This window comes from Clytia hemisphaerica, unplaced genomic scaffold (assembly GCF_902728285.1).
Source record: "Clytia hemisphaerica strain Z4C2 unplaced genomic scaffold, Clytia hemisphaerica genome assembly, whole genome shotgun sequence".
Taxonomy (NCBI): domain Eukaryota; kingdom Metazoa; phylum Cnidaria; class Hydrozoa; order Leptothecata; family Clytiidae; genus Clytia; species Clytia hemisphaerica.
The window spans coordinates 1113400-1129158 of NW_027104207.1; the positions used below are offsets into that span (position 1 = coordinate 1113400).

The 15759-nt window shown below is 33.8% G+C and overlaps 1 protein-coding gene across 1 annotated transcript; it reads right to left on the bottom strand.

Annotated features, from left to right (window-relative positions):
* Nucleotides 1–11985: 11985 nt before the first annotated feature.
* Nucleotides 11986–15546, bottom strand: LOC136815459 (uncharacterized). Its single transcript, XM_067071913.1, has 4 exons — nt 15335–15546; nt 13549–13802; nt 13171–13291; nt 11986–12452 (listed from the first exon to the last, which is right to left on the bottom strand). Exons 1-4 carry the CDS (start codon nt 15450–15452, stop codon nt 11998–12000), a joined length of 948 nt encoding a protein of 315 aa, XP_066928014.1. The 5' UTR covers nt 15453–15546; the 3' UTR covers nt 11986–11997.
* Nucleotides 15547–15759: the final 213 nt, after the last annotated feature.

Sequence of the window (15759 nt, forward strand, 5' to 3'; positions counted from 1 at the left end):
CATGAAGGAGGACAGGTCACCATGCAATGTTTGGCTCTCTTTGCAACAGTTTGTAGTTTTATTCTAATATCAAAATGCTGTTGTTGTTGCAGCCACGAACCTTTTCTTGATATCGAAGAAAGGAATAGAGAAAGCAATACTATTCAAGAAATTCAAGTAGATTCTGTGAATGAAAGTCCAATGTGAGAATTCTGGAAGTGGTCCATGGAAAACATAGAATTAACCCCAGCATAAAGAAATCAATTGATGAGAAGCTCAACTACTTTGTGTCTAACAAATTAGAGGATTGGTGTGGTATGTAAATTGACTGAGCAGGTATCAAGATAGGGGCTATGGTATGTCGGTATTGGCCTTTTTCTGGAGTAAGAAAAATGTTTTGAGGTATTTTGAATATTTTGAGACTCTTGGGGCTCCTGGTGCGATCGTAATTTTTGACAAAAATTTCTGCCAGTGTAGGCGGACAGTGAAGGAAAATCCCTCGGCATTTCGCTGTTAAGGGATGTAACCATAGTGAATTTTTCATAGATTTCTGCCTAACGTAGCCATCAAAACTATAGCATGTTATACATTTTCTGTTAGGCTATTCTTCAATCTGAAAATTTAAAAATCGCAATGAAAAAATTTGATAAAGAACAAAATGAAGACTTTCGCGAAGAAGAATAATTCAACTTTGAAGATATTATTTTAAAAAGTTAATTAGTACTAGTAATCTCATTATAAGGGTAATCGTCAGCCGTGCAAAATTACTCGAATCTGATTGGTTTAGAGGAGTGCAATTAATCGTTAATTGCACTATTACCACTTTTTGCACTCTTCGGCGGGGGGGACACTTTTGTCCCCTTATTCTTTTCTCTCCCAAGTCCTGTGTCAGAGACTTTTTTTTACTATATAATAAAAAACAAAGACATTTTTTTTCTTCAATATAAAAAAGAACAAAGAAATTTTACGTTATAGCTTCTTTTAATTGAAAACAAAGAAAAATTACACTGCAATGTTTTCTTTTTAAACAAAAGAACAAAAAAATATGATTTACTAATGATTATTTACTGACGATTACCTCGGAATCGTATGTTTTGTCGTGCAATTAACGATTAATCACTCGTAACAAAGGAGAAAATACCTTAATTTGCACTCGTCCTTCGGACTCGTGCAAATTACTATTTTCTCCTTTGTTACTCGTGATTAATCGTTAATTGCACGACAAAACATACGATTACTAGTACAAATTCGGGATAAATTTCCCGAGGTCAATTTTGAACTTTTTTGAAAGTTAGTTTAAAAAGTTAATTAGCCATTGAAACTTAGCATCTTTTTAAATCTCATTACGTCATTTTTGCAATTAATTTCTGAGTTACTCTTGACAGAATAAATTACCAAACAACTTGTGGTCATTTATTTCAATAGTTTTATTACAACCTTGAATTACTGCTACAAACTAATACCTTTTCTTGCTGCCAAAAATTCCCAGAAATGAGGACATCTTCGTAAATTTTTTTTAATATTTGGATTTTTTAAAGACTTGACCGACGACCGACATTGTGTTACTATTGTTATTTCTTAGCAAACCATTGTAGTCTTTAAACTTAACTTGTTGTGTTTATTATTAGACAAAAGAAATCGTTTGAAAAGAAAGTCATTTTATTTGTTCTGTAAAGAAACATACACCCCTTGGAAACGTTCACAATGGAAAAATACGATAGAAATCCTTTTTTCTGTTTAAATTTAAAAATTGGGGGAAAATCTCGGTTGGGGATTAAAAAATCGGGTAAAAAATTGGGAAAAAATTCGTCGGGAGAAAATTTCGTCAACCCCGCAAACTTTTCGTCAATTTCCCCTAACATTTTTTCCCCGATTAGGTAATTGGCCCGTTCTTTTGTTTATTAAAGACGCATTGGCAATTAAAGTCTAGAATTAAAATAATCCAGAAATTAGCTCGGGTTTGAAAGCCTCTAGAGGCTTGAATTTGTTCCACTAGTTGATGTTTGATTTTTCTAGAAATTTGTTCAACATTTACAGTATTACTATCACTCTGACGGTACTGCCCTTGGAATCCAAGCGTTTAAACTTTTTCCACAGTCTAGCTTATGATATTTTTGCTACTTGTCTAACGCTTGGTTATGGGTGTTCGCCTGGGTTTCCAAAGGTCAGAAAGTTTGTCAACAAAGGTTCACACACAGACTGTTTATAACATTATGTGTCAGACTAATCTACCTGCACCAAGCTCTATAATCTTAGAACTTTGTGAGGTGAGGTTTTTTTGTTTTTTCTAAGATTAAGCTTGGTTTCCCAGTCTATGACGATGCTTTTGTTATAAAGCGAGATGATAAAAATGCAAATTTTGTTGTTTGTGATCTGACTCCACATAGATCCATGGCAAAATCAATTTTCGGATTAAGTTTTGTCTTGTTTTTACTAAAGGTGTCGCATATGATCAAAGCTATTGTGCATATAAATACCTTAGTGGATATAATGGTGGATATAGTGGATATAGTACATAGTTATAACATAGTATAGGAAAGCCGCGGCTGGAATATGTACCGCATTGTCTTTTCAGTTAATTGCTGTTCTATCTCTGTTCCCGAGCTTTATAAGAACATCAAAACTGTCAGTTTATTATTTATATATCGGACGGAGGATCGAGACAAAAATACCATTAGATGCTAGAAATTTCCTAGAAATTTTGTCAGTTTATTATTGGTAGATAGTTTTTGAAATTTTTCTCTTATTTCCTTCACAAAAAGTTTTTTTATTGCTAGATATCTTTGAATCTGTACCCAATAGAACACTTGAACTGATTTTGACATATTTTAGGGGTATTTTGTGGAAACGATAGTTTTTTGCCAAAAGTAAAATTATAAAAACTATATTCAAGATGACAACTTTCCTGTCAGTTTAAATGATAAATTTTGAAGATGCTGGCTTGAAATTTTCACAGAATTATCTTGATGTACTATTTCATTGATTTCTAAAAAGATTTCACTGAAATATTGTGAGAGCATTCGAAGGCACTTTATTAATTTTTGAGTTCTTTCAGCCCAGTCACAATGATTGTATAATGCAAGTGCATTATCATTAATGTCTAAAACGCATTGAGAAGTAAGTATTAACGAGAAACCAATAAAATTTACCATTAAAGATGCTGCATTACTTATTTCTTGATCAACAAATAGTCATCAAATACGGCAGAGATAGAACAACAGAAATTCAGATGTTTTCATTCCAGCCGCGGCTTTCTTATACAGGGTGTCCCTAATGAAAGTATCGAGTGGAAACACAACTATGAGTAGAAAGTTTTATGTGCGTGTTCACAAAATTGTATTTTAAGCTCTCCCTCTTTTTTCTTTGTCATTACGATTAATTTATACGTTGTAACTACCTTTTGTAATAAGCCTGTGTGATGGAGAACGTTCTTCTATTTTAGCGATAACACACACAAACTTTTCTACTCAATTGCATGTTCAAACTCGATACTTTAATAAGGGACACCCTGTACTATGGTTATAATCAAATGTAAAAAATGGGATTTGTATGCAGCTTAAATATCTTACGTATTTGCTTGCGAAATTATAACTACGTGAATTTCGAAAATGACTTTGATTCTCTTAAATGGAGATTCCTTTCGCACACTAAGAAAGATGGAAAATCTTACTGTCCAAAACAAAAACTATGACGGGAAAACACATACTTGTAGCGTTTTAAAACAAGCCATAAGGATATTATTCAAATCATTCGCTTGTCTACTATCACTAGTAGACTTTTGGACAGATTTTTTACTCGTAATTGCCTATGCTAAAACAGGACACAGCGTATATGCGACATTTACGTTCCTGTTCACTTTGGTGCCGACGGCGTGTGGAGCTTTATACATCACTAGCCGTCCCGGCGTCGTCCGAGACGACTCTTTGCATGTAGGTTAAAGCTCGCTGCGCTCGCTTCTATCAGTAATTCCTAGGGTAAGAAATACCTCATATTTAACAGTTTCCGTTTTGTTCACTGAGAATTGTCCTTTTTTTAGTGTGGCAAGAAAATGGTTAAAGAAGAAATTTAGCAGATATCAAACGATTGAAAGTACGAATTGGTTGGTATGTGCAGAAAAATATAAAATTGAAAAGTATTTGTCAAGCTACAGAATTCATATTATGTTAAAAGATATTTTCTTTTTTTAAATATAATATCGAGATAGAAAATGTAAAATAAAATAAAACCACAACTTCTTTTAAACTGAACCTTTTCATTATATAAAAAATATTTTTGTTTTTTGTTGTATAAAATATAAATAGCAACTATATAAATGTAATTTGAAAAAATTTTTTTCCTTACAACTCAAGTTGTATAAAACACAACTCAAAAATAAATTTCATACTAAAAGAAGTTCCGAGCAAATTCAGTTTAAAATGTTCGTGACCAATCTCAAGTCAAAAGGCATGGCCAAGTCAATTTGAGGGTGCTGAATCTGAATTCGAATGTTACCAAGCTTGAAAACGTGCAGTTTTAGTGTAATTTGCCATGTTTTGCATTTTCAGGCAAAATTGCAAGGCCTGAAAATGTGATTTTTTGGGGGTCTTCAAACTGCGCAAAAAAGTGTATTACAAAGTCTAAACTATTTTAGATAAAAAATTATTGGCATAATTGTGGTCAAAAACTAATGGAAAACAGGGAATTTGCCAACAATGTGCATAATTTATGCAAAACAAAAACACCTTTTTGGACCACAAATATTTTGATCCAAAGAAGTTGAGGCTTGATAAAACAAATTTTTTGAGCAATTTGAAGACCCCCAAAAATCATTGCATTGCAATTTTGCCTGAAACGCAAAAAATCGCAACATTGGCAAAAACTGCACGTTTTCAAGCTTGGCAACATTCAAATTTGAATTCAAAAACCAACTCAAAACGGAACCAAAATCAAATGCAAAAGCTTGGTAAGAGACATTTTGAAAAAAAAGTGAATCGTTTTGGTGCTACTGGCCATGGTCCTTCAAAATCTAATATCTCAGCTTCAGAAATCAATAATGCGAAGGGAAACCAATCAAGAATGAGAAAATAATAAAAAAACAACAACAGAGTAACTCAAAAAGAGGGCAACTCTCATACTAAAATAAGGCTCAAGTTGAACAATAACAAAAGCTTGAATTGACGATATTGGCAATAGAGCTAGCAAAAGCAAGTTTGTTAGCTCATGTTGAGAGTTGCCCCCTTTTCGACAGTTATAGAATAGTGTTTTGCGCCTGGCCCAGGACGCAAATAAACTTGAGATCTGGATCTGGATCTGGATGTTGAAGTCTTATTATTTTCAGTTTTCCGTTTTAATCGGCGACGTTGTTGTTGTTGCCGCCGCCACTTCTGTGCATAACCGGGCTCATCCTTGCCGCCATTTAATTGCCAAAAATGATGAGCATTTTCAGACTTCCCGGATTGTTCCTACGGTATCTTTGAAATGCTTGGAAGCTCAAATCCTGAAAAAGTAAAAAAATGACGAAGAGTTGATAATTGAGGCCTTAAGTTCACAACAAAGGGTTCATCCGCCGGTTCAACCTCTAACTCATCATTGAGTTCAAGAAGTGCATTATATCTATCCTCACTATAGGGTACAACCGCAGGTTGCGCATAAGCCTGTTCAGATACTAACCTGTTTCTATGTACAATATACAAAAGACGTAGGTTTTCAACTTCATCGGGGTTAAGGTCTATGGTGTTACGTAAACTTCTCAAAAAATAGTTATCACTACGGTAAAGATTTCCCTCAACTCGAGGAAGAAGAGACTGAAAATGATGCTCATTTATTTGCCCAATGTAGATAGTTATGTTGCGCGTCCCAGGTTCATCGTTCAAAACAAAAAATGGATGGGCTATATCACAGTTATTAGAGGTTATCAAAACTTTTATGTCTAAAAGCATGGCAGTGAAAAGGCAAAATATTCCTGACGCATACATTCCGTTGCGAGGCTGCTCATTACAGTAATCCTCCCACTTTTCCGGTTCATCGATGAAGGCAGTATCGCGGTAATAAGAGACCATATCCCTATGGAGGTTTGAATTGAAAATTCTCGATACACATTCACGTAACTGAAGATGATCCATGTCACGAAATCTTCTTGGCACTAAAGGCTCAATATCAGGACGACGTATTTGATCTAGGACAGCATGGTACCAACAATTTCCATCAGAAGGTGTTATGCTGCTCAAGGAGAAGTCGAGACCAATAGCCCTGGCATTACATAAAATAATTTCTGCATCATCATCCAGTTCAGACATGCCCAGAGAAGGCAGCCCACCCAAAAAAGGGGTACACAAACTTCTCAAAAAAGCCCACCCAAAAATCTAAAAGAAACCGAAAAAATTACCTGTACCTTTATTGAAGCAAGTAAACAATGTTCTAAGAGTGTTTTTGAAGAGACAAACAAAGATTAGATTTGATCTTTTTGTGGTTTGTGTTTGTTCCTTCCATGTCTTTCATTAGCGAATTCAGAAAAGGGCTTTTGCAATCTGCCTCAAGCAGTTTAAAAGAGGTTTGGGTCGAGTAAAATTTTCGTGTTTCGTGATGCCTGTACACAACAAAAAACTATTTCAGGGGGTTATTAAAAAGTTTAATATAGTAAAAAATCTTGCATTATACAAAATAAAACTTAAAATTTATTTCACTTTCTACATTCCAAATTGTGTGCACTTTTCAGAATTTTAAAAGTTATGCTGAAAATTAAAATTGACAACACCCAACATGGAAGTAAGCCAAACACGAAAAGTGAGAACCCCCGGAAAAATTTGCCGAAGAAAGACAATACCGCTAGCGAAAAAGCTTGATGCGAGAATGGGAGAGTTCCGATTTAAGCGTATTATAATATAGATATGTTATCTTCGACGGAAAAGCGAGCTTACTACGGCTGACAAGATTATTTTTGTCAGCTGTTTATTCCTCCAGACGCACTTCGTAGTTCATATCTGGTTGATTGAGAATATATACAAAAATAATAGAAAGATAGCTAAAACTGACGATAGAAAAAGAGAAATAATTGGAAATGTCTTAACGATGTTTGATGCATTCGAGGCGCTACCTCAACTATCACTCCAATTTGCAATTTTGTTCGGTGATCAAGGTTATTGCACTTATCTTCAAGTTTTCACGGTTATCTCATCACTGCTCACTGGTGCATGGAAGCTAACAACACTTATTGAAATAAAAAAAATTGGTTTGAAGATTTGCATGTTTGTTATAAACTTTTCGTGGTTATTACCCTTGGCTGTTACTCTCGGGTTATTCGCTAATAAAATGAGAACGATATCATATGTTGCTACATGTGTCAAAATCTTGATTGCAACTATTTTGAATCTGATCTATTCCAGAAAATCATATGCTGTGAAGAAAACATGGTCCGAATGGGTAAAGAGTATCATTTTCAGTGTATTTGTGCCTTTTTACATGTTTTCAAAAATTGGTGCATATTTGGTGACCATTTTATTGATTTCTCAAGTAATATTAGGTGCATTTACACCAGCGCAATATGAAATTGTGGAAGTCAAAAGTTTAACCAATGAAACTATTTCAGTGATAAATTCACCATTTTATTACAATCAAATGTTGATAGAAGTAGACTTGATACATTTCTTTCATGAAGGAGGACAGGTCACCATGCAATGTTTGGCTCTCTTTGCAACAGTTTGTAGTTTTATTCTAATATCAAAATGCTGTTGTTGTTGCAGCCACGAACCTTTTCTTGATATCGAAGAAAGGAATAGAGAAAGCAATACTATTCAAGAAATTCAAGTAGATTCTGTGAATGAAAGTCCAATGTGAGAATTCTGGAAGTGGTCCATGGAAAACATAGAATTAACCCCAGCATAAAGAAATCAATTGATGAGAAGCTCAACTACTTTGTGGCCCCTTTGTTAGAGGATTGGTGTGGTATGTAAATTGACTGAGCAGGTATCAAGATAGGGGCTATGGTATGTCGGTATTGGCCTTTTTCTGGAGTAAGAAAAATGTTTTGAGGTATTTTGAATTTTTTGAGACTCTTTGGGCTCCTGGTGCGATCGTAATTTTTGACAAAAATTTCTGCCAGTGTAGGCGGACAGTGAAGGAAAATCCCTCGGCATTTCGCTGTTAAGGGATGTAACCATAGTGAATTTTTCATAGATTTCTGCCTAACGTAGCCATCAAAACTATAGCATGTTATACATTTTCTGTTAGGCTATTCTTCAATCTGAAAATTTAAAAATCGCAATGAAAAAATTTGATAAAGAACAAAATGAAGACTTTCGCGAAGAAGAATAATTCAACTTTGAAGATATTATTTTAAAAAGTTAATTAGTACTAGTAATCTCACTATAAGGGAAATTCGGGATAAATTTCCCGAGGTCAATTTTGAAATTTTTTGAAAGTTAGTTTAAAAAGTTAATTAGCCATTGAAACTTAGCATCTTTTTAAATTTCATTACGTCATTTTTGCAATTAATTTCTGAGTTACTCTTGACAGAATAAATCACCAAACAACTTGTGGTCATTTATTTCAATAGTTTTATTACAACCTTGAATTACTGCTACAAACTAATACCTTTTCTTGCTGCCAAAAATGCCCAGAAATGAGGACATCTTCGTAAATCTTTTTTTAATATTTGGATTTTTTAAAGACTTGACCGACGACCGACATTGTGTTACTATTGTTATTTCTTAGCAAACCATTGTAGTCTTTAAACTTAACTTGTTGTGTTTATTATTAGACAAAAGAAATTGTTTGAAAAGAAAGTCATTTTATTTGTTCTGTAAAGAAACATACATCCCTTGGAAACGTTCACAATGGAAAAATACGATAGAAATCCTTTTTTCTGTTTAAATTTAAAAATTGGGGGAAAATCTCGGTTGGGGATTAAAAAATCGGGTAAAAAATTGGGGGCAAAATTCGTCGGGAGAAAATTTCGTCAACCCCGCAAACTTTTCGTCAATTTCCCCTAACATTTTTTGTTTATTAAAGACGCATTGGCAATTAAAGTCTAGAATTAAAATAATCCAGAAATTAGCTCGGGTTTGAAAGCCTCTAGAGGCTTGAATTTGTTCCACTAGTTGATGTTTGATTTTTCTAGAAATTTGTTCAACATTTACAGTTACTATCACTCTGACGGTACTACCCTTGGAATCCAAGCGTTTAAACTTTTTTCCACAGTCTAGCTTATGATATTTTTGCTACTTGTTTAACGCTTGGTTATTGGTGTTCGCCTGGGTTTCCAAAGTTCAGAAAGTCTGTCAACAAAGGTTCACACACAGACTGTTTATAACATTATGTATCAGATTAAACTACCTGCACCAAGCTCTATAATCTTAGAACTTTGTGAGGTGAGGTATTTTTGTTTTTTCTGAGATTAAGCTTGGTTTCCCAGTCTATGACGATGCTTTTGTTATAAAGTGAGATAATAATTTTGTTGTTTGTGATCTGACTCCACATAGATCCATGGCAAAATCAATTTTCGGATTAAGTTTTGTCTTGTTTTTACTAAAGGTGTCGCATATGGTCAAAGTTATTGTGCATAAAAATACCTTAGTGGATATAATGGTGGATATAGTGGATATAGTGCATAGTTATAACATAGTATAAGAAAGCCGCGGCTGGAATATGTACCGCATTGTCTTTTCAGTTAATTGCTGTTCTATCTCTGTTCCCGAGCTTTATAAGAACATCAAAATTGTCAGTTTATTATTTATATATCGGACGGAGGATCGAGACAAAAATACCAATAGATGCTAGAAATTTCCTAGAAATTTTGTCAGTTTATTATTGGTAGATAGTTTTTGAAACTTTTCTCTTATTTCCTTCACAAAAAGTTTTTTTATTGCTAGATATCTTTGAATCTGTACCCAATAGAACACTTGAACTGATTTTGACATATTTCAGGGGTATTTTGTGGAAACGATAGTTTTTCGCCAAAAGTAAAATTATAAAAACTATATTCAAGATGACAACTTTCCTGTCAGTTTGAATGATAAATTTTGAAGATGCTGGCTTGATATTTTCACATAATTATCTTGATGTACTATTTCATTGATTTCTAAAAAGATTTCACTGAAATATTGTGAGAGCATTCGAAGGCACTTTATTAATTTTTGAGTTCTTTCAGCCCAGCCATTTTGTGCTTGTTTAAATTTCTTATTGATCTTTCCTGTACAATGATTGTATAATGCAAGTGCATTATCATTAATGTCTAAAACGCACTGAGAAGTAAGTATTAACGAGAAACCAATAAAATTTACCATTAAAGATGCTGCATTACTTATTTCTTGATCAACAAATAGTCATCAAATACGACAGAGATAGAACAACAGAAATTAAGGTGTTTTCATTCCAGCCGCGGCTTTCTTATACTATGGTTATAATCAAATGTAAAAAATGGGATTTGTATGCCGATTAAATATCTTACGTATTTGCTTGCGAAATTATAACTACGTGAATTTCGAAAAAGACTTTGATTCTTTTAAATGGAGATTCCAGTCGCACACTAAGAAAGATGGAAAATCTTACTGTCCAAAACAAAAACTATGACGGGAAAACACATACTTGTAGCGTTTTAAAACAAGCCATAAGGATATCAATCATTCGCTTGTTTACTATCACTAGTAGACTTTTGGACAGATTTTTTACTCGTAATTGCCTATGCTAAAACAGGACACAGCGTATATGCGACATTTACGTTCCTGTTCACTTTGGTACCGACGGCGTGTGGATCATATGTTTATACATCATATGTTATCTTCGGCGGAAAAGCGAACTTACCCTCGGTGACAAAATTACTCTTGTCAGCTGTTTATTCCCTCAAACGCACTTCGTAGTTCCTATCTAGTTGATTGAGAATATATACAAAAAGAATAGAAAAATAGCTAAAACTGAGGAAAGAAAATAAAGATAAAGAGATAAAGAATTGGAAACGTCTTAACGATTTTTGATGCACTCAAGGCGCTATCAAAATTTGTGGTTCGCCATATTGAATTACATTGATCAAGAAATATAGTGCAAATATGTTATTTATTACTCCACTATTAATCATTTTTGTGTTTGTTCTATGTAAAAACCTTGATGCATTTAAATGTCTAAAAGCTTACAGATTTTATAAAATTATATAAATTATATTATAACGGACTTGACCAATCACTGAGCTTCGTTCAATAAGATCTCCTTGGATTTACTTTGACAACAAATCAATAATATATAGAACTTTTTTGTCAGGATTTATAATGAAATATAAATATATAAATGACTTTGTTATATCAACGGAATTTCTGGATTCTACCGAAGATTTGATGGTATTTCAAGATTTAAGGCCATGGGATGCCCCCACTCTTTTGTTTATTGAATTTATAAGGATTACTCCTGGGGGGGGGGGGGTGGTACTTAGGCAAAAATGGGTGCTGGGTATGTGCGGACGGTTAGACGAGAACACGTTAAATGACCTTGATCATACCCCTGTCTACCTGTCTCGTCAGAACACATCATTATTTCTAGCTGATTAATTCTCGAAAATCTGATCAGAACAGAGATCAAAATTTCTAGCTGAAATATGCTGTCAGAACACATCGGAAAAAAATGTGACCTCGCCGGCTGTTTTCGTAAAAAGTCGAGATAGAAAAATTTCAAAGCAAAGTAAGTGATTAAGTTTTAATTGTCAGTTGTCACTTTGATGAAGTCTTCCATTTTTAAAGTCAAACCTATGCAGCTTGTAAGTCAAATTTGTCGTTGATGAAAGGCTAATTGAATGTAAATTTTTTAAGCAGTAAAAAGAAGAAAAATGTTTTCTTTGTATTGCATAAATTGATTTCTTCTTTTAAATTTGTAAGTCTTTTAAATCAACAAAAGTTTTGAGTTACCTTATCTTTGGAGAACTTAATTGATCACCAATGTTGAAAAGTCGTACCCTTTTGTGTTTACGACTAGATATTTCTCTCTTTCTAAAAATTGCCTTACTTTCTCAGTATACTTTTTTGTGAAACACATTGTATGATATAGTAAAATTAATGAAGTTCAATTTGTAGGTCCGTACACAGCTATTTCACAAAGATGTATCATTTGCCATGTACCGGGGGCCTTGTATAACTCAACTCCACTCCCAGTCAAAACCTCGTTACAAACTTTAAAAACCTTATCACCATTTTCAGTATCTTGCAATGTTATAGTACTGCAAAGCTGACGATTATCAATAGGATTCTGACCATACACAATAATATCTGTAAAAGCAAGTCGTTGATGATGAGGTGCTCCTATTGTACGATCGAAAATATCAATAAATTTAATTTGTTTCATTCCACCCAAATCAATTCTCAGCCAAATTTCCATAGTTCCCATTTTCGAGTGGACAAGATTGGTTGAGAAATCATTACATATTTCTCCTTTATAACCATCGGTAACAAACGCCGGTTTCCCAGAAGTCGGATCTAGTCTCGATAAAGTGACTGGTCTTTGAAATGCAATGTTTCTGTCTGAAAAGAGATATATATTGGTGATCGTGAATGAACAGTGTATTATCGGCTTGATGATGCGTACTGATAGCTCCAGATAATATACATACGCTCTAGCACCCATCAGGAACATAAAGAAAGCCTGGGATATACGGAGTAAGGGTTGGATTGTGAGCTGTGAAAACCGAGTAAAATAGTTTTTGTACCCCTGAGCTGTTTCTCCTCTATTTCCTTGAAACCCCTTCAATCGAACCATTTCACTTATCGCACAAGAAAAGTAACCATAACAATCATCCAGAATGGATGGATGAAAACCGTAGGAATCAAATCACGAATAAGAAACATAGGAAAGATTTAGTGAAATCAAGTAATCTCAGAACCTAATACACATATCCTTATATAATTAGAAATCCATTAAATAACTGTAGATCGAAAATTTTGTACCATTTGTCATGGATACGTTATCTCATACCATGAATATCATATGACAGTGTATGATTATAGCGGAGGAAAGTTTAATTCATCGGAGAGCAAAGTATGTATGACAACTGGTACAAGATCTTGAGTCAGAGCACACAAAACTAGCGAATCTCGTAAAAGCAAAATGGGAGAGTGCTTCTTTCAAAAATTGAAATAGATTTGTTCTATACTGAATCTTACTGTTCATCTTAAAATTGTCAACAAAAAGTTTTCGGAATATGACAGCCTTAATTCATTTTATCTCATTGAAAATACTTACTTATGCAATGAATGTCGTATTTACCAATAGGCTCGCAAACACATTCATAAGAACCATCAGAGTAGTTTGGAATACATATTTTGTTCGGGTTGATGCATGTCTCCTTCCATTCACAATCATGCTGTAAAAATAACAAAGAAAGTTTTTACCAAGAAAATGACAGAAGTCTGTTCCTACTGGTGAGGAAATGTCGGCTTATTTGCTTAAAGTAGTCAAAACTTCCAAAAACTTTGGAACATAAAAATCTTTATGATTACCCTGGTGGAATTTCGGCTCTTGTATAAAATAAAAGGTGGGTCATTACTTTTTTATTTTACTGATGACGTTAGCACATCAAAAGGACTGGGAACTAGTTTGATAATTTATTATTTTACTCACATCAAGAGAAAAATGAGAATTTCCTGTAGAGGAAGAAACAAAATTTGACGCGTTTCGAAATCGATCAGTATCCAAAATATGACATTCGTAAATCTCATTATTTTGCTGTTTCTTCAAATTGATGCTCCCACAATTTGTAAAATTGAGACAAGTTCGAATGCATTCTTGGGAAGTTTTGTGGTATGATATGTTGATTGCTGTCACATTGAGAATGTGGTTATCGTGCGTTACCATGCTAACGTAACCATACTCAACTGAAAGAGAATAATACTATTACCAGTATGGATACCATTTAAAACCTGCAAAAAAAGGTACCCTCTCTCTGAAAATTTAGGTAAATAGACCTTATCGGAGTTTTGATTTTTCTAAAAAAGCGATGCATTGTTTCGAGTGTATTCTTGATATGTGTAAGTCATTTTTCTAGCGGAAACACCCTAAAAAAGCCGGTATTCGACCCCTCTCTGTTACTAAAAATAGAAACACATAGGTCATAAACTGGCTTTTTCGGGTGCTTCCGTTAAAAATATAACGTCATCTTGACTTATGCATATCATTACAATATAATCCCCTTCAGGAATTCCTAAGAGATTTCTATTGTAATACACTCGAAACAATCCTACAATGCATTGCTTTTTTAAAAAAATCAAAAACTCCGATAAGGTCTATTTGAGGCTGAAACTTTTTGTGTTGAAAGTACGCTATCTATAGTTTTCTCCCTAGCAGTGATGTTTTGTAGAAACCAGTTTTCAGTTTTTCAGTGAAACAATAGTTAAAAGATTGATTTGAACTTTTATAAGTAATTCAATGATAAGATACACCTGTTTTTCACAGACCCGCTGGGACCCCCTCTGACTGGAAAGATAAGCCAAAATATCGTTCCCAATGGAAAATTATACCCCAATTTTTGTCGCCGCTGGTAATAATCAAATAAACAAATCCTCACTACAAAATATTGTGCTTTTTTTCCATTTCCACTGAATTTTCTGCCTTGAAAACAGACAATGGAATTCATAAAAAACATAGGAACATCAATCTCAATTCCGATTGAATCCGTTGATTTCACCCCCACTGGCTAAAAAATCCTAACAGGTCTGTGAAAAGGGGTTGTTAGAAAGAAATAAAAGACTCCCAAACCGTGGATTTTTTATTAGACTATGGTTTTTCAAACTTGTTGACTAACGCACCTTGAGACAGCATAAATGTACAACCCCTTTTCACAGACCCACTAGAACCCCTTCCCACTGGAAGAATTGGCCAAAATATCGTTCCCAGTGAAAATAATCAAACAAACCAATCCTCACTGCGAAATATTTACCATTTTTCCCATCCCCACCGAAGTTTATGACTTGAAAACAAAAGAATTGAAATCCCTAGCCATAAAAACTATGTGAATATCAATCCCCATTGAGTTTTGTCAGTACGTTTTTTTTATCCCCGTTGTCTGAAAAAATTCCTAACGGGGCTGTGAGAAAGGGGTGTAAATGTGTACGACTAAGTAAAATATGAGTTAAATAAACGAAGTACACGTTTTTTTTTTATAAGAACAAACTATATAAGAACATAAGGCTTCGAGGCCCAAAAATTTAAGAACATTCTAAGAACATTATAAGGCTTTGGAGACTTAAAAACATGCATTTTCTTAAGAAATTACATCAAAATGCTCAAAAAAAGCCGAAAATAAGAACATTTTAAGAACATTTTTAGGCTTCAAATCCAAAAAACTAAGAACATCCGAAGGCTTCGAAAATTTTTGACGTTCTTATAAAAAAAAAACGAAGTATCTCACCTTTGTTGTTGACAGTGCTTACATCCACCCTTCGTAACATTTCTGGTTCGCCATATTGAATTACATTGATGAAGAAATATAAGGCCAAAATATTATTTATTACTCCACCATTAATCATTTTTGTGTTTATTTTACAGAGAAACCTTGATGCAACATTTATGTTTGTTCGATGTAAAAAACCTGTTCAATGCATCTAAATGTCACGAAAAAAATATCGATTTTGGTCAGATGAAATTTATTTTCTTTGAGAATTTAAGACTGAATATAATGGCATAACGACTCAAAATCAATAAGTATTATTGTGATGGGATTTCAGTATTTGACCAATCACTGAGCTTTATTCAATAAAATCTCCTTAGATTTACCTTCCCAACACATCAATAATTTATAGAAAATTTTTTGTCAATATTTATAATAGAATATTT

Excerpts from the sequence above, each read along its gene's own strand:
- LOC136815459 (XM_067071913.1), bottom strand. The coding sequence starts at position 15,452 with ATGATTAATGGTGGAGTAATAAATAATATTTTGGCCTTATATTTCTTC. Across the intron at positions 13,292-13,548 it reads ATTCTCATTTTTCTCTTGAT|CATGATTGTGAATGGAAGGA; the intron begins GTGAGTAAAATA and ends TTATTTTTACAG. Across the intron at positions 12,453-13,170 it reads ATACGACATTCATTGCATAA|ACAGAAACATTGCATTTCAA; the intron begins GTAAGTATTTTC and ends ATCTCTTTTCAG.